We start from the raw sequence: 21,363 nt of genomic DNA on the forward strand, positions 1-21,363 counted from the left end.
TAGTAAAAATGATATGTTGGCCAACATGAAAAGAGTAGTGTCAGCACTCTGGCCAGGGAGCGTGTGACATCAAGAGGTGTTTCTCTGTCCCCTCACCTTATCTGGCCAATGTTCATCAAGAGGATTTAGATCTGACTGAACAGTCAAAGCCTGTTCTCCCCCAACCCAGTTTAACCATTGGTGCTCAGTTTGAGGTGTTTGATATGACCATATTTGATTGGTAAGCAGCAGTGGATATGGAAACAAAGGAATTCACAATTACAGTTACTTTGAGTTATGCATTTGCATCTAATTTACATTACCCTCATATTCAATACTGTACAGAATACATAGGGATGGTGAAAGTGTCCTAGAATCATAGAATTGTAGAGTTGGAAGAGACCGCAAGGGCCATCCAGTCCAACACCCTGCCATGCAGGAAATTTAAATCAAAGCATCCCTGACAGATGGCCATCCAGCCTCTGTTTAAACACCTCCAGGGAAGGAGACTCCACTACACTCCGAGGGAGTTTGTTCCACTGTCAGACAGCCCTTACTGTCTCAGGAAGTTCCTCCTAATGTTGAGGTGGAATCTCTTTTCCTGTAGCTTGCTCTGGGTCCTAGTCTCTTGAGCAGCAGAAAACAAGTTAGCTCCCTCCTCACTATGACATCCCTTCAAGTATTTAAACAGGGCCATCATATCACCTCTTAACCTTCTCTTCTCCTGGCTAAACATCCCCAGCTCCCTAAGTCATTCCTCATAGGGCATGGTTTCGAGACCCTTCACCATTTTAGTCACCCTCCTTTGGACATGCTCCAATTTCTCAACATCCTTTTTAAATTGTGATGCTCAGAACTGGACACAATATTCCAGGTGGGGCCTGACCAGAGCAGAATAGAATGGCACTATTACTTCTCTTGATCTAGACACTATTCTTCTACTGATGCAGCCTAAAATCGCATTGGCCTTGTTACCTGCCACATCGCACTGTTGACTCATGTTCAATTTGTGGTCTACTTGGACTCCCAGATCCCTTTCACACGTAGTCTCGTTTAGCCAGGTGTCCCCCATCCTATATCTGTGCATTTCATTTTTCCAACCTAAGTGCATTTCTCCGTGTTGAATTTCATTTTGTTAGCTTTGGCCCAGCTTTCTAGTCTGTTCAGGTCATTTTGAATTTTGATCCTGTCCTCTGTGGTATTAGCTACTCCACCTAGTTTGGTGTCATCTGCAAATTTGATAAGTATGCCCCTAATTCTGTCATCCAAGTCATTGATAAAGATGTTGAATAGCACTGGGCCCAGGATGAAAAGGAGCCACTGATGAGCACCCTTTGGGTTCAGCCAGTCAACCAATTACAAATCCATGTAACAGTTGTGTTGTCTAGCCCACATTTCACTAGCTTGTTTGCAGGAATGTCATGGAGGACCCTGTCAAAAGCCTTACTGAAATCAAGATATACTATATCTACAGCATTCCTAGTTCATATTTAATGGGCAGAATAATAAAATAAATAATAAATAAAACTTTTATTTATATCCCGCTTTTCTGTGACAAAACAATCAAAGCGGCTTACAACACGTTAAAATCCACATTTACAAATTTATGTCTCAAATTCCCCCCCTTAAAACTGGATTAAACAAGTTACAATTAAAACATCTATTAAAAACACAATAAAAATACAGTGTGAGGACAGAGCGGTGGGCTGATACATGATATGAGGGGCAGTCATTCTGTGGCTGGGCACTTTTATTCAGAAAAGGCCTGCCAGAAGAGATCCGTCTTGACAGCTTTTTTAAAGCTGTCTAAGCTGGCAATTTGATGGTCTCGTCTGGCAGACTGTTCCATTGCTGCTGCAAGTGATGGAAGTCTGATCTTTTGCTTATTGGGACATAGCAAAGTGATGTCTTCACCTCCCTTCGCAAGTGGTGTGACAGTGAGAAGCAGGATCCTACTTCCAATTTCATGGTAGGGGTGTAGAAATCTCAGGCTACTGCATCCTGACTGACAAGATAAGTCAGGACTGGGGGAGGTCAGGCCATATGAAGTACTTACTTGTGTAACTAAGGTAGGGCAAAGCAAATGGAGCGATCTGCGGCTGTGATTGCTTCAGGACTGCAGTGACCAGACAGTCCACTACCAAAGGGAGCCACCACCGGTCTCATGCTGCTAGCAGGAGCATTTCCCCCCCTGCTTCTTTTCCAGCTGATTTCAGGCTGTCTTAGGCAGCCTTGGCACAGCTTCTGTCCATTTCAGGGATGTGCGTTGTCTAAATGCCATGCCCCCAAAGCAGATGGAACCTATTTTATTTGACCCATCTGCTTCAGGCCATAGTTATATAACTAAGTAGTTAATCTAAAATCTTGGCTTCATGGTGGAAGCTGTTCTATCCATTTATCAACATTAACATTTTTGGACACAACCACCACCTTGTTGCAGTTAAATCAGAAGGTTCATAATAGGTTATAGAAGTATATTCACAGGGACATAGCCAGGATTTTGGGAAGGGGGGGTGTTCAGACTAAGTGCCACCATTATAATGGGGCATGGGTGCAGTGGTGCGGCGGCATGCACCATTCATTTTATCTAAAGGAAGGGGGGTACGGACCACAAGGACCCCCCCCTCCTGGCTATGTCCCTGATATTCATTTCATGTAGAGTCCCCTTAGATGACCTTTCAGCATAAGATCTTGATTATTGTTCTGTAGGTCAATACATCCAAAACTAATAATTTATCTAGCAAAATTTCTAATCTTCTGATAATTTTGTGCATTGAAAGGATACGATTGGACTCAGAAACATATTACATCTCTTTTATCTTCTTCTTCCATATAATCCTGCTAATTTTTATAAACATTATTTCATTCTTGGCTCATATATTCTCACTAAATTATCACAGTAACGACACAGATGTATTCTTTTTTATTTTTAAGTGAACCGAGGCAGCTTCTCAATTCTCAGGTTCCCTATTTGGCAAAGAGATTCCTACTTATATACTAGAAAACAGTGTTATACAAGTGTACATTTGATAGTACGATGCAGAATTAAAACAAGAAGAAACTGCAGAGCTACAGTAAAATCCACAGAAGAAACTGGAGATGTGTATTCAGATTTTCAGAAGATGGTTGTTTTATTAAGAAAAATATCTGATAAGTTTTGGCTTCTGTGTACTCTTAGGATCTTTTTTACCAGGAGCTTTTTTACCATTCACTGGACGAATGAAAATATACAAACAAAGGCTGAAAGAATGTGAGTTTTTACTCTTGTAAAATCTGCCAACTTTCTGACATTCTCTTTCCCCTTAGCTCTGTTACATCTGTATCCTTGAATATTTTTTTTTAAAATCTTCTGCTTACAAGATAAATCTATAAAACTTCACCCTTTGGTTACATGTTTTTACATGTCCTGTAATGGTTTAAGAGGTCCTGGCCCAGAAATTTCTGAAGTTTGATTCAAAATAGGTATGCACAAGTCATATGTAATGTAATGATTTTATGTAATATGACATTATGTAAATTAAGTGTTGTCCTTTTATGGTTTTATATAGGCCCCTGAAAAAGGCTTCAAGAGTATCCAAAGGCTGAAGGGAATCAAGCTTTTAATTAATAACTATCTACTGAACATCTTGAGACACTTCTTCAGTTTCTCCTTGGGATCCAGAATTAGTCATGCTTACAATAAGTTCATTGAAATCAGTGGTACTTAAGTTAGTCTGAATCTCACTCAATGTATCTGGTAATTTTCCAACAAATAGTCATTTTCTGTAGTCATGATCCTACACGCACACGTGCGTGCACACACACACACATATATGTATATGAATAAGGTTATTAACAGTGTAAAGGCAAACCCCAAGATTTATTCTTTATTTATAAGTTACAGTAATATCCCACTTTCTTCCAAGGATCTTAAAGCACTGTACTGTAGATAATTTTCTTCCATTCCCCCATTATGTCTTCACAGCAAACCTTGTAAGAGAAGTGAGGCTAAAATGGCTGGCCCAAGGTTACCCAGCCAGATTCAGGCTGAACTTGGATCATATAATTACTAGTATTACACCCTAACCACTACATTAACAGGCACAATACAATGTTAAGAATATAACTGTGAACAATAGTACAGGCAGCATTAATAGCAAGCAAATATCATTCATATATGTGTGTTAAATACCTTGTTCCGTACAAACTGCAGAAGCTGTGTTTGATGGTGTTTGAGAATACACAACTGCAGGGCAGTGTGTGTGTGTGTGTGTGTGTGTGTGTGTGTGTGTGTGTATTTCAATATTTATGGTATTTAGTCTTTGCTGTTTTTAAAAGAAATAAATTGGCTAGTAATAATTTAGCTACTTAGTTAAGTATATTTAGATTTACTCAGCTATAATTGTTTCATATATATGATCATGACTTAAACCCAGAACAGACGGGCAAAAAGAAGTAGTTTCTAGATGCTTTGGAGGCATGGAGTTCAAATGATGTATGCCTTCAACATGGCCCAAAGCTATGCTGATGCCGATGCCTTTGGACCAGAGCGAAAAGGAGCCAAGACCTGGCAGCACAGGTCGGGGCAGCGATGGTGGCCCGCTTTCAGAGCAGGCTGTGAGGTCATTGCAGTCCTAATCTGCTGCAGTCTCGATCTGTCTGAGCTGCTCCTTTCTGCCCGACTGTCTCAGGCCTACATCACAGTTGCAACACTATCACCATGGTTGTAATTTTCCCGCCAGCCTACTTTACTGCTTATGAGTTGCATGGGGAGAAGGAGGTCCATTCTTCCAGTCATCAGAACACATGTGAATGATGTTTCTCATGACTCTGCTGAGATACCATGGGGACTATATAAGGCATCATAATATCAAAAACACATCTATATTGCTCTTAGATTTCTTCCACTTGACTGTGTAGCAAGGTGCATTTTCTCATTTTAGTTGTTTAGCTATAACCACCTCTAGGTTACTATCAATCATCTTTTGGTGATTTCCATAAGCAACTACTGTAATAAAGTTAGTTTGGGCCTATGTACCTGTGAGGTACTTTACATTGATAGTGAAAAACAGAAGGCAATAACTTCATGTACTCTGGCTACCATACCTACTATAAAAATAAATATGACATACATCAAGGATGTTAGAAATCAAACCCCGGAGAAAAGTGTATAATATGTCACAAATCAATTTTATTAATTTAAGCACAAAATGAATGGAGGAAAATTTCTGTACACAATTGCGGACACAACACACGTTTTGTACAATAAGGCCCAGACAAAAAACTTTTTAGTCAGCATATTGACTACAAAAAATTGAAATAAAGGAAAAAAATGTCCATCTCTATTTTGCTTAAAGCAAAAAAGAAAAACAACTAATTACAGCCCCTGTCATTAAAAGACTTGTGTATGTGCTTAACTTTACAGACTATGAGTAGTCCCTGAATTGGATTGCTCTTGATACATAAAGTTATTGATGACAGGGTGCCATAAAACAATCCACAAAATAATTATAAACTGTAGCAGCAATATGCATCCTCCATGAAAGGAGGGGTTACCTCACAGCTACTGTTGTTGCTTTACTAGCAGCTGGCTTTAAAATTGGTTTATTTCATAAAACAAAAATCCAGATGTTGGAGAAAGAACTAGAAGAACCAAGGCTTAGAATGAAAACTTCACTGGCCTGATTCAGCTAAGCATTTAGACCCATGGATAAAATACAGACCTAACAAGGGGCTTCTCTTAGCCATGGTTGTAACACTAGGGCTAGGTTATGCAATTGCAGCCTCCCACCACAATCTTGGTTAAGAATGCTGATCAAATGGAGCAATGCACTGATGGTACTAATGTATGCTCAACCAAGCTTTTGGCAGGGGAAGGAAGAAAGTATGGATGGGGTAACAATGGATAAGAAAGCACCACTTATCTAAACCAGCTCAAAGTAAAATGGCCTAGATTGTTTATGTTAACCATATTGTACAGAATATGGGTATGGTTCAAATGTGGTATAAGATGGTTACAAGCAGTCTAAACAAAATTGGCAATAACTGTTTACTGTGCCCATTGCCAGCAATGGACCAATAGAAAAATCTGGGTTACTGGTGTGTGACAGTGAAAATTAATGATGAAACTAAATGTTTGCCAGTTTCTAATTTCTTATCAAATTAGTAGGTCATGAATGAAAAAGAAAATTATTACAAAATACTTCATGTATGATGGTTTTACTCACTGCAAACTACATTTTTTATTTGTTTTCTCGCCACATAGGTAGGAAAGGTCTTTGGGAGATCTGCTTCACCAGGTAATGTAAAACATCACATGTAAAGAATGATTTAAAATACCATGTTCTGCTCTTTTCAGCATATTGTCAGGGTCTTTCTTTCTTTTTTTTGTTCTTTGCCTTAGAGCTGCTTGTCACTAAATTGCAACTCTTTACACTCTGTTCTTTGGCAGGCTTCAGTGTGAGGTTTTAAAATATTTTGGACAATTCTTTTTTTATTTTTTAAGGAAGTGGGACAAAAGATTCAGATAATCCATAGTTAATATGTACTGACTGAATTCTGGAAAGAGCTTATCTTTTTTACTCTAAAGTAAAGTGGTTGCTTTTATTTTTACTTTCTGAGTGCATGGACACTTTGTTTTTATTATTTTATTCAGTCAAGATACACTCTGGTTTTTTTTCTTCAGGAAAAAAAGTATTTACTTTCCCCACACTACATATTTATTAATAAAGAAAATAGGTGGGATTGAATGTTCTTCCACTTCTGACAGCATCCTCTGCATGGAACCATTGTCAGAACTTTGCCACTGGTGGAAAAATGGGGGCAATTTCCCCCCTCACCCTATAGTCTTTCTCCACTGTTCTGGAGAGCCAATTCTCCAGTGCCATCCCCCATTCCACCAGTGGGTTTCTTTCACTGGGTTAGAAGCCTTTCATTAATGGATGGCACCTTTTCATCTACAAGAAGCAAATTCTGGATCCAACCTGATGAAAACAGCAGAGTACTACTCTTAGTTTCCAGGTGTGTTCTGATACACATTCTTTGTATCACCTGACAATATATATGCATATTTAAATTTCTGCTTTTCTTAGCAAAATTCATTAAAACAGTGATAGATCAACCAAACCTTCATCTGCATCCATGTCTCCAGGAGAAGTAGCCATTTAAACATATAAACCACTATCACCTGATGCGAGTTACATATATTTTGTGCTTGGACCTATCAACTCAAGTACAAAATGTAAATGAGAAGCCAACCATTGTGGGCAAGATGCAAGGAGAAGAGATATTTTGGTATAACAGATTTGCTGATGAAAAATCTAGAAGGAAAAAAGAAATAAAAAGGTATTCCTTATTGACACTTGACATCCATGCTTTTGGTCTTGACAAACTGATCTAAAAATTTCCATTATCTACATATTTATACACAATACTTTCATAAGGCACAGCACAATAGTTTGTGCACACACTGCCTCAAACTTCACCAAAAAGCCATTACTACCTTTCAATAGTATTTGCCTAAACAATATGTAAAACATCATCCATTCATTACAAATTTACACAAAAACATTCTTCCTGTACACGATTGTCTCAGTGATGTACCTATTTGCTTAAATTAGACATACTTTAAACTACTTTGCAATGTGCTAAAATCAAAATAATTTTGTTATCAGAAGGCAAAGACACAGTATAGCCATTCATTTATCATACATTATCCACATTTAGATGATGATGTCAAAACAGAGTCTGTTCATAAATAAGTAAGGATTTACAGAGTACCCTGGGTCTGAGAAATTAAAAAAAGTAAACCTTTTCAAGAAATGTATCCATGGGATTCTTTTTTTTTAAAAAAAAGCTCAGTCTTTGTTGTGCAATCAAGTTTGCTGTACTTTCAAAGGTGTGTGTGCACCACACTGAAGATTCTAGAAACCATAAAGCATTTCCTAGTCCCTTCACAGGTATGAACCTTTCAATGTAGCAAATGTTTAAGAACACACTGTCAAAACATTCTCACCATGGCTTGTTTTCTTCGGATTCACAGTGCTAGAATCAACAGCTGTTTCTGAAGAAAGCGACATGCTCCTCCATTTACTAGAAGGGCAAAGGTTAAGACCAATTGCAGCTGTACATCAACATGATGAAATCACAAAAGTTCTGTAGCCCAGTGCTGACACAAAACACAGGCACACTGTCCATGGGCAAGAGGGAAGTTGTGGGGTTACAAAGTGCTATTATAAGTACTCCAGTTCCAAGGCATGATGAAGAGCCATTAGGTCAGAGTGGCTTGTGATCCTCCAGAATGGCATGGCATGCTGTGAATGATACAAATACAAAATAAAGAGAAAAGTCTATCTGTTATTTAATGAGTTTTGCAGTATCTCTAGGCATTCAAAGCTGGAAAGATGACAATTTGAAAACATACCAACTTAAATATCTTGACTCAAAGTAAAAATGTAATGTTTCCAGAGCCAAGTCATCAGGACATATTAAAATTGAGTATCTACATTGATTACAACATCGCAGATATCTTTCTAGGTGTGTGTGTGTGTGTGTGTGTGTGTTATTATTTGCAACTATTAGAGCAAATACACTCCAAACATGTGATACACCAAGTAGATTAAATCAGGGAAGCTTGACTTGGCACAAAAATAATTAAGTGGGCTGAGAAAGGGCAATTATTCTTAAGTCTATATTTATGCCTATTCCCTATCCAATGCCTCACTCTGGACTGTTGAAAATAATGATAGTTTTTTCATTATTTCTCTACTCTTCAATACAAGAATATATTACTATTTCCCAAGTTTTGCATCTTAACAGTGAAGGAACATTTTTTATCAGAAAGCAATGAGGATGATTTCTTAAAGAAAAAAAAGAAAAGAAAGGGAAAGCTTCAAACCTTCCCTAATATGCAGAAAGATGCAAATTATACGCAAATTATAAAACATTTGGTCACTATAAAATGGTATACTGTTCACTATCAAAATATTTTTGTAACCCTTGTTTGCAGATTAGATTATTAAAGCAGAGATTCAAAGTATATCACTGTGTCGCCCAAACCATATTCAAGATAAGCGTCTCCCAGTGGTTCATATTAAAATGGTATTATTCATGTTGATCTTATAACAATGTTTCCATATGGAAAATTTTAAAGATGAATGTTTAGTTTTCATTCTATGAGCTAAATAAAGAGAAAATCTGAACCTACACTGTAAGTATGTTTGCAAGACACCTGTATAAACCAAAGACTGGATAACAGGAAATAATACAGATTATATCACATAAAGAGTGAAAATGTGATTTTGAAAATTTACTATCCTTAAGCCATAAGTAGGCCTTCAAAGTCAGCAAAATATCTTTCATATGAATCAGAGTGAGCATCTCCAGATGTTACTGGCCTACAACCTCCATCATCTCTGACTCCTAAAATTTCATGCTGAGTACTGGAACCAAACACCATCTGGGTGGCCACAGTCTCCCCCACCTGAGGTAAATAATTAAAAAGATAGAAAACAATGTTCTGCATCTATTAACCATGCAGGTCTCTCTTGAATAGTACTCATAATTTGGGTCTCCTCGTGTGCCAGAAGAGGAGAAGGAAGAGAAGAAGGAGGGGGAGGAAATGAAAACACTTTGCTTCAAAGAGAGGAAGAAAAGGAGCAGAAATTTGCATAATATTTACATATGGTAATATATATGTATAAATGAACCCTAAAATCAGGAAATGCTAGGGAAAGGAGTGGGTGGGCAGAGAGATTTCCCTTTTCTGCTGCCACTTGAATTGGTCATTGGCATGAATATCACTTAGGTATACTTGGGTACATGACAGGGGGAAAGAGAGAGGAAAACAAAGGAATTGATTAGGCCCAGATTTTTGGTTTTTCAGCCTTTTCACTTTTTGCTATTCCTTGGCTCATGTTGAGGTTGGGTTCATGATAGTACATATAGCTTACAATAAGAAAGGAACAGATGGTGCAGGCTAATGCAAGTCTTGGGTGAGTCAATTAACATTACCGAACCATATTTGTCTCCAATTCAAGGCTGACTTCTGGTTATTCATTTATTTAAAGACTTTAAAAACCACTTTTCTACCTGTTGGGGTCTTCAAAGTGACATATACTTTAAAGCAATAATACATTAAAATAACAACTAGAAACATTATTTAAAATGGACCAAAACAATATTAAAACTATAACAGTCCTGGGAAGACAGTAGAGTTTCCATGCCTGCCTAGAAGATAAATTCTCTTCCCACAAGAGATGGTGGTAAAAACATGTCCTTTCTCTAACACAGTGGTTCCCAACCTGTGCTCTGTGAAGCCCTTAGGGCTCCACGAGTCAAAAAGGTTGTGAATCCCTGGCATAACAGATTTTTCCAGACAGATAAAAGATGTGCTTTTACAACCAACTCCTGTGGGAAGAGAACTGAAGCACTATGATGTCATGTGGTAAGGCACAGAGAAAGCTGCTATTCTCTGGCTCTGTTTCCGCTTTCTTTTCTCATGTGATAAGGCTCTAGAGCACCTAACAAATGATTCAAATTACAATAAAAGTGATTCCAGCTAAATTTTAGGATGAATTTCCTGATAATAAGAGCAGTTTGACATTGGAATAGACTACCTAAGAAGGTAGTGGACTCTCCCTCACTGAAGAATTTTAAAAAAGATGATGTTTGTATGGCCATTTCTTAGGAGTGCCTTATCTGTGGATTTTTTATAGATAGTCCTTGTGGTCTTTTTACATAGAATGATACAGAAAAGATCAGAGCTGTACTTTCACACATTTGTATTCTTCATGCCCTACCCAAAAGTTCTGCCAAATGCAAACTTTCTGAGCAGACAGTCATGTAGCATTCTGGCACTGGATCCATGAAGTAAGAACAGTCAGTCACTATGGTAGAAATTCCAGACTGCACTCATCCCACATAGACTTGCAGATCATTAGTGGTTTATGCTATAACCCTTCCTTCTTATGTTTCTACCGAGAACAGCAGCTAATCCTTTTGGCCCAATTTAATAAGTACTCACTTGCTACTTAAAAAGTAAACAGCCTCCAACTTGCCCCATATCTCGTGTGGCAATGACACATTTTGCATCACCACAAACTCATAAAAAGAATCTCCAACTCAACATGTCATTCAATCTGTTCACAAATAAAGAACCTAAAGATTGCAATTTGGGAACAGCTAGGCCAAAAACCAAATATTCTGGCAAACATCTGCTTCTTTCTATGAGTAATTTTAATAGTGTTTAGATGTGCGAATTCCCCAACACGATAAACTCTTTTTTTCTCTCTCATTTCTCTTTTGTGAGACAAACACAAAGATAGTGAATACTATACGTAATAACAGATTCCTTACAGTTGCACCTATATCAGCTGTTTTGAGAAGTAGTCCAGATAGATTTTTGACACTTACTGCTTGACGTGAATATTTAATTATCTTATAAAATACGTTTGCAAGAAATAACAGCTTATGGAAAGGTGACAATGTCATGACTTAGTCAATATGAGTGAAATGTAAGAGAGTGTTGCATTCTGCATGAATCATATTTCTTCTAATCAATCAAAAGGGATGCTTTAAAAATAGTTCATTGTGAAAGAATTCTATCAAAGGATATGCAAGTTGTTTTTTACAAGTTCAGTTACAACTAAGATTGCATAAAAAGCAGCTCTGATGTAGATCCAGCTTACAAAATGTGCCAGTTATGCTGAAACGTGTTTGAAATCTGTTTTTTTTTTTTAAATACAAATACAGCAATTGACTTCAGAAATTGACTACAGAAAATGTACTGCAATATCACTTTCTGGGAGCACAAGCTTTCTCATAAGAGATTCAGGGCTGTTTTCAATATGCAGTAAGTAGTTGATTTCAGACTACCATGTTCTTCTATTTTTCAGAAGCAAGAGGTTGCATGTATCAGTTTTTACAGCATACAGTAAACACAGACAGCTATCATTAAAATGAAAATATGAAAGGCTATTTTAATATTTCTCTGCCTAATTCTTTATTCCATGTCTCATTTCTATCAGACATGAAATTGGTAGGTGTGTAGGACAGGGCCTTTCCTACATCTGGTCCAGGATGCTGGAACTCCTTATGTTAAAACTGTCATATTACATTCCCCCTCCCCTCAATACTCAGCTTACAGAAGTATTGTTTTAAAAAAACTTTTAAAATGATTTCTTTCATTGTGTCTGATCCCTGGAATCAAATGTTTCTTTTCAACTGCTCTGAGTTGTCGCAAACTGATGTTTAAATATAATGTTTTTTTTCTGGTTTTTGCTTGTTGATTTGTTTTATAACTTTGTTTTTATAATTTGTCTTGTCTGGTCCATCTCAAGTTGAAAGATGCCATGGTAATTTTAGAGATAAAGTTTACCTGCCTGCCTATCTATAAAATAATATTCACAGTACACATGAACAACTATGGGGATATTATGAGATTAAGGTATGTTTTGTTGATGCTATCTCATTTAACTATATAGACAAACCACTGCAATCAGAAAGGAATAGAACATTTTATTGGTAACTAGAGGTTGCTGTCCAAATAGCGATTCAGACTGGGAAATTGTGATGGCTGGTGTGAAACATTAAATCCTTTAAAACATGTAAATAAAATATACAAGACTACTTGTTGGTGTTCTATACAATTTTGAGAGCTTGAGAATAACTGAACATTTTACCTTCCCCACTCTTCCACTCCAGCTCACATACTCCACTATTACTCAATATTCAATGTTCCACTCAGTGTTCTGATCACTGTATTTGAGCTGGCATCACTACTGGATAAAGTTAAGAAGAGGGAAAGATGAAACTAGACACATGCATTTGAGGAACAACTTGCAACTAGAGATAGCTGTTTGGTGTCTTGGCTGTCAGCTGGAGGTTGAGATGAGAAGCTGGCTTGACCACTTGAGCCAAGTAACAACTAGGAATGTGTAGAATTAGTTTATGCAATATTTAAACGTAGCTCACCCTCAAAGTCAATTTTTTAAATTTTTACTTTGGGATTTGGCTGTTGACACTGTAAGCTTGATCTGCATTAGAAATAAAAGTATGCACTTCAACAGTTATATAACCTCACCATGTGCTGTAGATGGTGTTACGAAGAGTGCAACCCTGGCTCCAGCTCGCCTCTTCATTCAACTCTATGCCAGCTTGGGTCAACAGAACAGAGAAAGTGTATTTGCTGTGGTGGGCAGAGAGCCAGCACAGTTTGTTCTTTCCCCCAAAGAACAGGGAAAATTGGAGGAAAATCTCCCTGCTGGCAGCTATGGGAGCAACAGAACCACAGGGTGTCCTTTATTATTCTGGCCTTGAGGCAAAGCCACAATTGAAACCTTTAAGTTAAAGGCATATAAATATAGTCACGGAGAACTTGAAAAGTAGTATTTTTGAGGTGAGGTAAGAATCTGAATCGTTGTAGACTCTGGAAGATGTTTTTCTTAGACATGAATACATATAGTTACCACATTCCTTGTTGATATAATCCCATTGAATTCACTGTTGTTTTGCCAGAAGAAAAATCTCACTGTTCAGGACTAGAAGTCCTTCCGGCAACATTAAAGAAATTCCTTTAGAGAACCTTTAGTATTATCTGCTCCGTTCACATATCTAAAAATTATGTTTTGTGAAAGGCCATACCAGAATCTGTTTATGCACTGATACAAGTGACAAATAATTTCTTTGTCAAAGAACATTTCTAACATCATCAAATGGATTAGAATCAGGGTCACACACTGGATTCAAACAAAGCCAGACTCAAATCAGGGAACCTCAGACCAATTCTTGCTTTACCTTTTGCAAAGGGGACTTCCTTCTAAAGTAATCAAAACTAAGTTGGACACAGGCTAAGGCCTAGCCAAACTCAGAGTAAGATTTGGACTCTGGAAAAACAAGAGAATCAACCCTACTTGCATATAGCATCCTATAGGTTTTTGCTCTGTAAACACTTCCAGAGAGGGAAGCAAACTACTACTACATTTTAGTAGTATCTTTCCAGTCAATTTCCAGAGGCTGTCATTTTATGAAAACTCGTTATTATAGCTTCCTTTTTTTCATCAGGGGGAGATCAAAAGATGCAATGGAGATTCAAACTAGTTGAGCAGTACAGTCACCCCTCCATCTGCGGCAAACAGAGGGGGAGAAAATGGGTTGTGCATTGCCATTCAAGCCAATGGGGCTTGAATACTGAGGATTTTCTATTTTTGTGGGGGTGGGTGGGTGGGGTCTGGAACAGATTCTCTGTGAAAACAGAGGAGCTACTGTAATTAATTATTCCCTGGTAAGACCAGCACTGTTTTTTAGAACTACAGACATATAATGACACTTAAGCATGATGCAAATTATGGATGAGATGGCATGTACAATGATGCATCCACGAGGTAGCCATTTTCTTCCAATGCTATCATGCTGCTTATGTAAAAACTCAAAGACCAATTTTCAAACATCATGAAGTTCCTGGCACCTGCCACCTATCCTGAAGCTTTTTTGTCTGGAGAGCCTTCCCCTGATGCAAATAAAACAAAACAAAATCCCTACAGGGATAGTGGCTCCCCCCTTTTCAGGACTACTTCAGCTACTGCCCTTAGCCTTCTGAAATACAGGTTTGTTATTTAGTGTCATTTCATGCTGTCTGTCATTTCACAGTAATGGTTCACAAGGAATGCAGGGTGATCCACTTGCACAAAGTCATCTGCATATTTGGAAATTGTTTCTTTTTCTTTTTTATGTTATCAATAAGTCTAACTATTTCATAGTCCATAAGTATTCATTGAAGGCTCACTGAAAGGTCCTTAATATTCTAAAGGTACCAGATTCCATCTGATCGTGGAAGCTAAGCAGAATCAGCTCTAGTTAGAACTCAGATGAGAGACTTCCAATAAATATCAGGTGCTGTGGGCAATATTTCAGAGGAAGGAACTGGAAAAAACCACCTCTGAGTATTCCTTGCCCAAGAAAGCCCCATGAAATTCATAGGATTGCCATATTTTGACATGTGACTTGAAGGCACACACATGGCCCACTGACCATCGTAGCACTTACTTCTGTGAAAAAGTTAAGATTGCATGGCATAATTTGCAGGTAGTAGGAGTATTGATTTAAAAGTTACAACAGAATGATGTTAAAAGAATAACATAGAATCACAGAATTGGAAAGGGTCTTGTAGTCCATATATGTCAGACTTCTGCTTGATGCAAAAATATGTAGTTAGAACTACAGTCCCTCAGTATCCACAGATTCTTTATCCATGGATTCAACAATCCATGGCTTCAAAATATTTTTAAAATATATACATTCCAAAAAGAAAACCTTGGTTTTGACATTTAATATAGGGGTCACCATTTTAGTATCAACATGCAAAGGGATCTTGTGGCACCTTTGAAACTAACTGAAAGGGAGAAGTTGTAGCATGAGCATAGACTTGAGCCTATTTCCTCAAGTGCATGGGGTAGAGTAGAATGTCCAGGGACAGACCTATAAAGCAGTCTCTCTTTCTGTTAATCTCAAAGATGCAACAAGATCCCTTCACATACTGATTTTCTAAACTAACATGGCTATGTCTTTGAAATTACTATTTTACTATACCATTGTATTTAATAAGATTTGTACATCCACAGATTGTGGTATCCACGGAGGGTCCTTGAACCAATAAAGGCCCACTGTACTGCAAGTCCCAACAGTCTCAACCATGATAACCAATGATGAAGAATGCTGAGAGATCAACAATGGAATCAACAATGCTGAAACTAATTTCCTGCACTGGCAGGATTTTCATTCAATTCACAGCAGCTGTGGGAGGAGCAACAGTAAAACCCAGAGTGGCTGAGCTATTTCTGTGTGATTCCCACTCAATTCACTGAGCTAGAGCATCACCCCAACAGATGGCTTTCCAGCCTCCAAACCTCAAGGGAAATCATGTATTAATTGTTAAGACACTTAATAACGCAATCTTGTACTTGTATAAACAAAATAAGTCACACGGCTTAACCTCAAGAAACTGGGTACAGCATCATAATGGTGGAAGCTAAAGAATCCTTGATGAAAAATTAATCTAACTTAAGTTTTGCTTTGGAAGCTTAAAAGGTTGCCTCATTACCTTCTTTGATCCTTGTTCTTCTTCCACACCATCTCCTATAACAACATATACTACTTTTCTTCCAAATCTTTGAATTATGCGCTCAAAACAGCTTTCTTTCCCTGAAAAAAATAGCACAAAGTGTTATAGGTTGTGCAATTGTATATGATCAAACCCTAATTTTAAGCAATCATGTAGCATTTTATTCAAATTAAGAAATCAAACAATAGAGTTACAAACATTTTACAATGTAGTATCATTGTATTAAGGGCATTATGTCCACACTAGGTTATTTTCATATGATCACTGAAAACAAAACTATGATCTTGTTGCTGTTTGCCTTCAAGTCACTTCTGGTTTATGATGACCCTAAGATGACCCCATCATGGATGTTTCTTGGTAGAATTTGTTCAGAGAGCGGTTGCCTTTGCTTTCCTCTGAAACAGAGAGAGTATGATTTGCCCAGGACCACCCAGTGGGTTTCTATGCCTAAGCAGGGATTGGAACCCTGATCTCCAAAATCATAGTCCAGTCCTCAAACCACTACACCATGCTTGTACAGTCTATAATCATTCCTCCTGCTCATCCCTGATTAGCTTTTAACTGCTCTGTTATTCCAAACTGATATTGGGCAAGTACCTTCCAAGAATATGTGACTAATGTCCCTAATGTTATTATCTGGGAAACTGAGGTGGTGATACTTCTGAATTTTCATATTTACAGCTCTGTCATTGTTTCATGGTAATACTGCTTGACCTGGAAGTGAAAAGAAACAAATAAGCATCTCTCTTTGAAACATATTGAGGGCTAGCTGTGCTGGCCATGCAACAAAAAACAACATAATCCAAAATCCAGAAGTAGCGATACCTTTATCTCCAAAGCATAAAATATAATAAATTATGCAAGCTTTCAAAGCTTCACTGGCTTTTTCATCAGGCAACAATGTTAAAAATCATACAGGAGAGAAAGTGGCATTGTTAGAGTCACAGATGTACATTCTGTTTCAGATGCTACTCTGTTATCAGTTAAGATGGTGTTGAGGGATTTCAATGCATGCAGCCTTCCCTTCTTGACCATGGGAGAATTAAGGAGAAAGGGTAATAAAAGGTAGGTAATAAAATTTTAACTGCATTACAACCAGAGCTGGATCTCAAGGGAAGTTACTTTTCTGTTGCCTTTGTTGCTGTCAACTGGAGTCAATTTTGATTCATGGTGACCCTGTGGATGAGATATTTTCAAGATTCCTGATCCTCCATCGTTTTCCTTAGTACCTGTAAATTCATGCCCTAATAGAATTCATTCATCTAGCATGCTGCCTTCCTCTCTTTCTGTTTTCCTTCACCTTTCTTAGCATTAATTTTTTTTCCAATGAGTTGTGCCTTCTTGTGACCAAAGTACAACAGTCTCAGTTTAGTCATCTTGGTTTCCATGGAGATTACTGGCTTGATCTTCTCTAGGACCCATTTGTTTGTCTTTTTGGCTGTCGACAGAATCCTTAGCACTCTTCTCCAGCACCACATCGCAAATGAATTGATTTTCTTCCTATCCACCTTCGTAACTGTCCAGCTCCCACATCCATACATGGTAATAGGGCATACAATGGCTGGTATGATTCTAACTTTCATTCTCACTTGTATATATTTGCATTTTAGGATCTTCCTTAGTTCTTGCATATCTCCCCTCCCTATTCTTAGGGGCTCTTTAGACCAGCCCCTAAGGGACAGTGCGATACCACCCCTTTCCTAGCTGGATTGGGGCCTTGGCAACTGCACATCATGGCCCAATCCAGTCTTTCCAGGGCGTGATAATGATAACAATAATAATAAGTTTTATTTATCTTTTTCCACCTCTCCCAATGGATCGAAGTGAGATTACAGTCAGATTATACTGTTCAACAACAATAATTCTATTAACAGTATTAAAATCACAATATAAAAACCATGCATAATCTAAAAAGAGTTAATACAATATAAAATCTCAGTTAACATCCTGAGGTATACTCCTATTTGAGAGATAGAATTTTTCATCAAATCTATAAAAGATCAGGAGGGTATGCTTGCCAGAAGAGGTAAGTTTTCAGCACCTTCTTAAAGGCATCCAAAGTGGAAGTGAGTCGGAGCTCTTCCGGAAGGTTATTCCAAAGTGTAGGGGCCATTGCTGGATATGCTCTTTGGTTAATCTCACCTTAGAGTAATCATGCAAGTTCTTGCCAGTTGTTCTGAGAGTGTGGGGCGGATTATATCGAGAGAGGCATTTCCTCAAGTAACTTGGGCCCAAGCCATGTAGGGCTTTAAAGTTAATAACCAACACTTTGTATTGGGCCCGGAAGCTGATTGGCAGCCAGTGTAGAGATTTTAGTACAAGTGTTATGTGTTCTGACCTTGAGGTCCCAGTGACCACTCTGGCTGCTGCAGTTTGGACTAGCTGAAGCTTCCAAACTTGGTACAAAGATAGCCCCATGTAGAGCGCATTACAGAAATCTAAGCGAGAGATTACTAGTGCGTGTACTACAGTTTCAAGGTCCTTTCAGTCCAGGTAGGGACACAGTTGGCATATTAGCCGAAGCTGATACCAAGCACTCCTGGCCATCGCATCCACTTGAGATGATAACTGTAGAGATGAGTCCAGGAGTACTCCCAAACTGCAAACTTTGTCCTTTAGGGGAAGTGTGACCCCATCCAGGACTGGATGACAAATCTCCCTGCCTGGACCTGGGGTACCTATCACGAGTACCTCTGTTTTCTCTGGATTCAGCCTGAATTTGTTTTCCTTCATCCAGTCCATTACTGACCTCAGGCAGGCATCCAGAGGAGAGGTGCCTTCCTTAGTCACTGTATCAGTCAGAGACATGGAGAGGTGGATCTGGGTGTCATCAGCGTACTGATAACACCGTGCTCCATGTTTCCGGATGATCTGTCCCAGGGGCTTCATGTAAATGTTAAATAGCATGGGGGACAGGATGGCACCCTGAGGGATGCCAGATGTCAGCTCTCTTTTACGAGAGCAGCTGTCCCCCAGCTTCACCATCTAGAACCTTCCCAAGAGGTAGGATTGGAGCCACTGGAGCACAGTGCCCCCGATACCTAACTTTCTCAGGCGTCCCGGAAGGATACCATGGTGGATGGTATCAAAGGCTGCTGAGATGCTGCTCCTTCAACACAGCACCGGAGAAGCGCCTTGATGCCGCATGCTGTGTGGAGCAGTGTGTGGCATCACAGTGCCCTAGGGGGAGGAGTCGGAGCATGCTTTATGTGGATGTGACCCCCCAACTCCACCTTTTGGCCATCATTTTGTTTTCTGGGTTTTGTTGTTAACTGCCCTCGAGTCCATCTCGACCCATGGCAACCCTGCTGATGAGACATCTCCAAGACCCTCTGTCCTCCATTGCTGTGCTCAATTCCTGCAAACTCATACTCCTGATCTCTTTAATAGTCCATCCATCTTGCATGCGGCCTTCCTCTCTTTCTACTTCTCTCTACCTTTACTGTTTTTTCCAATGATTCATGCCTTCTCATGATGTGTCCAAAGAACAACAACCTGAGTTTTGTCATCTTGGCTTCTAGGGAGGTTTCTGGCATGATCTGCTCCAGTACCCATTTGTTTGTCCATCTGTTAGGTAGCACTAGAGATGATTCTGTCAATATGGATTGCAGCAGTTTGACTGGACTATCATCTGTTCCTTGTGATTTGTATTTCACAATTTCTCTTTCTGTAGCTTCCACCTCACTTTTTAGAATCTGGGGGTTTGTTTTCTTATGGCTCTTCAATTCCGTGTGTCCTTCATTTTTCATCTCTTTTATATAACTCTTCTGTGTATTGCATCCAGTGTCTTTTTATTCCTTTCTAGTCTTGAATTATCCTATCTTCCTTGTCATAGAGTATCCCAGACCTTGGTTTAAATTTCCCTTTGTTTTCCAAGATCTTGTGGAATAAGTCACTCATTCTTCCTTTTTGTTGTTATCTTCATTTTCTCTGCATTGGTCATTGTAATAATTTTTGTTGTCTTTTCATACTAGTCATTGTACTGCTAGATTCCTAGTTCTGAGTTTGTTCCTGTCTTCCTTTTGTTTTGCTTCTCTTCTTTCCTTTACTGCTTGTAGAGTTTTATCTGGCATCCATGGTTTTTTATCTTTGTTTTTGGTGACTGAAAGTGTCTGTTTGCATTCTTCTTTTATTGTGTCCCTGGATTCTGTCCATAGTTGTTCTGGTTCTCAGTCCATTATGCCTAATAGTGCAAATCTATTCCCTATATTATCAATAAATTCTGTTGAGATATTGTTTAAATCATATTTTGGAAGGATGACTGGTTTTAAAAAATGTTTTTCTTCAGTTTTACTCTTATTTTTGATATAAGTAATTCGTGATCCATGCCACAGTCAATGCTGGGTCTAGTCTTGGCCATCAGTATGGCGCTTCTACATATTTTACTTCCACTTATAAAATCTACTTGGTTTTTGTGTTGGACATTTGGTGATGTGCATGTATATAGCATTCTTTCTGGTTTTATGAAGAAAGGTGTTTGCAATGAATAGATTGCTGGCTTCATGAAAATCTATCAGATGCTCACTCGTTTCATTACTTTTGCCTAATCCAAATCTGCCTACTGTTTTTGATTCTTCCTTGCCAACTTTGGCATTACAATCGCCTTTGGTCAGCTTGATGTCCTGTGTTGGTGTGTTATCAATTTTTCCCTGTAATCCTTCATAGATCTCTCCATTTCTTCCTGTTCTGTCTCTGTGGCTGGTGCATTATACTTGAATTATGTTGATATTCACAGGTTTTCCATGAAACCTTATTGAGATTATTCAATCTGATTTTGCATTGTATCCTTTGACTGCCTTTGCCACATCTTTCCTTAGTATGAAGGCCACCCTGTTCTTTTGTATCTTTTTGTTCCCTGAGTAGAACACTGTGTAGTTGTCTGAGTTGAAGTGGCTCATTTTTGTCAAGTTTACCTCACTTACACCCAGTATTGTTATGTTCGTGTGCTCCATTTCCATTTTTACTATGTGTAGCTTCTCTTAGCTCATGCTTCTCACATTCCCTGTAATTATTACATGTGTGGTGCTGCTTCAGACAGCATTTGTATCTTTGATCATGTCTACTACTTGTCTCGTTATCTTTTAGGTGTTCCTATGATCTTGGCTAGTCTTGCAAATGTGATTTCCCTTTGTTTCTTCCCATCTCTTTGTTTGTGTTCTGTGTTTCTGTGTTTCACTTGCGATGTCTCATCTTAGGGTTTTCTTGGTGATTGGGTCATTCAAGGAGGGTCACCTCAGCCTCCGTGCATGCCAACTTGTGCCAGCTATGGGGTCACTACTGTTCTCTCA

At 38.6% G+C, this 21,363-nt stretch overlaps 1 protein-coding gene across 6 annotated transcripts in view; it reads right to left on the reverse strand.

Moving 5' to 3' along the window:
• Positions 1-5,129: 5,129 nt before the first annotated feature.
• The window catches only part of EYA1 (EYA transcriptional coactivator and phosphatase 1), a 115,345-nt gene continuing 99,111 nt past the window's right edge, over positions 5,130-21,363 (reverse strand). For all 6 annotated transcript variants that reach the window (XM_042464248.1, XM_042464249.1, XM_042464247.1 and 3 more), the window contains 2 exons: positions 16,055-16,155; positions 5,130-8,270 (listed from right to left, as the gene is read on the reverse strand). In XM_042464248.1, the coding sequence (XP_042320182.1) occupies positions 8,190-8,270; positions 16,055-16,155 (182 nt within the window). In that variant the 3' untranslated portion in view covers positions 5,130-8,189. The remainder of the gene's footprint in view (positions 8,271-16,054; positions 16,156-21,363) is intronic.

Source organism: Sceloporus undulatus, chromosome 4, assembly GCF_019175285.1.
Source record: "Sceloporus undulatus isolate JIND9_A2432 ecotype Alabama chromosome 4, SceUnd_v1.1, whole genome shotgun sequence".
NCBI lineage: Eukaryota > Metazoa > Chordata > Lepidosauria > Squamata > Phrynosomatidae > Sceloporus > Sceloporus undulatus.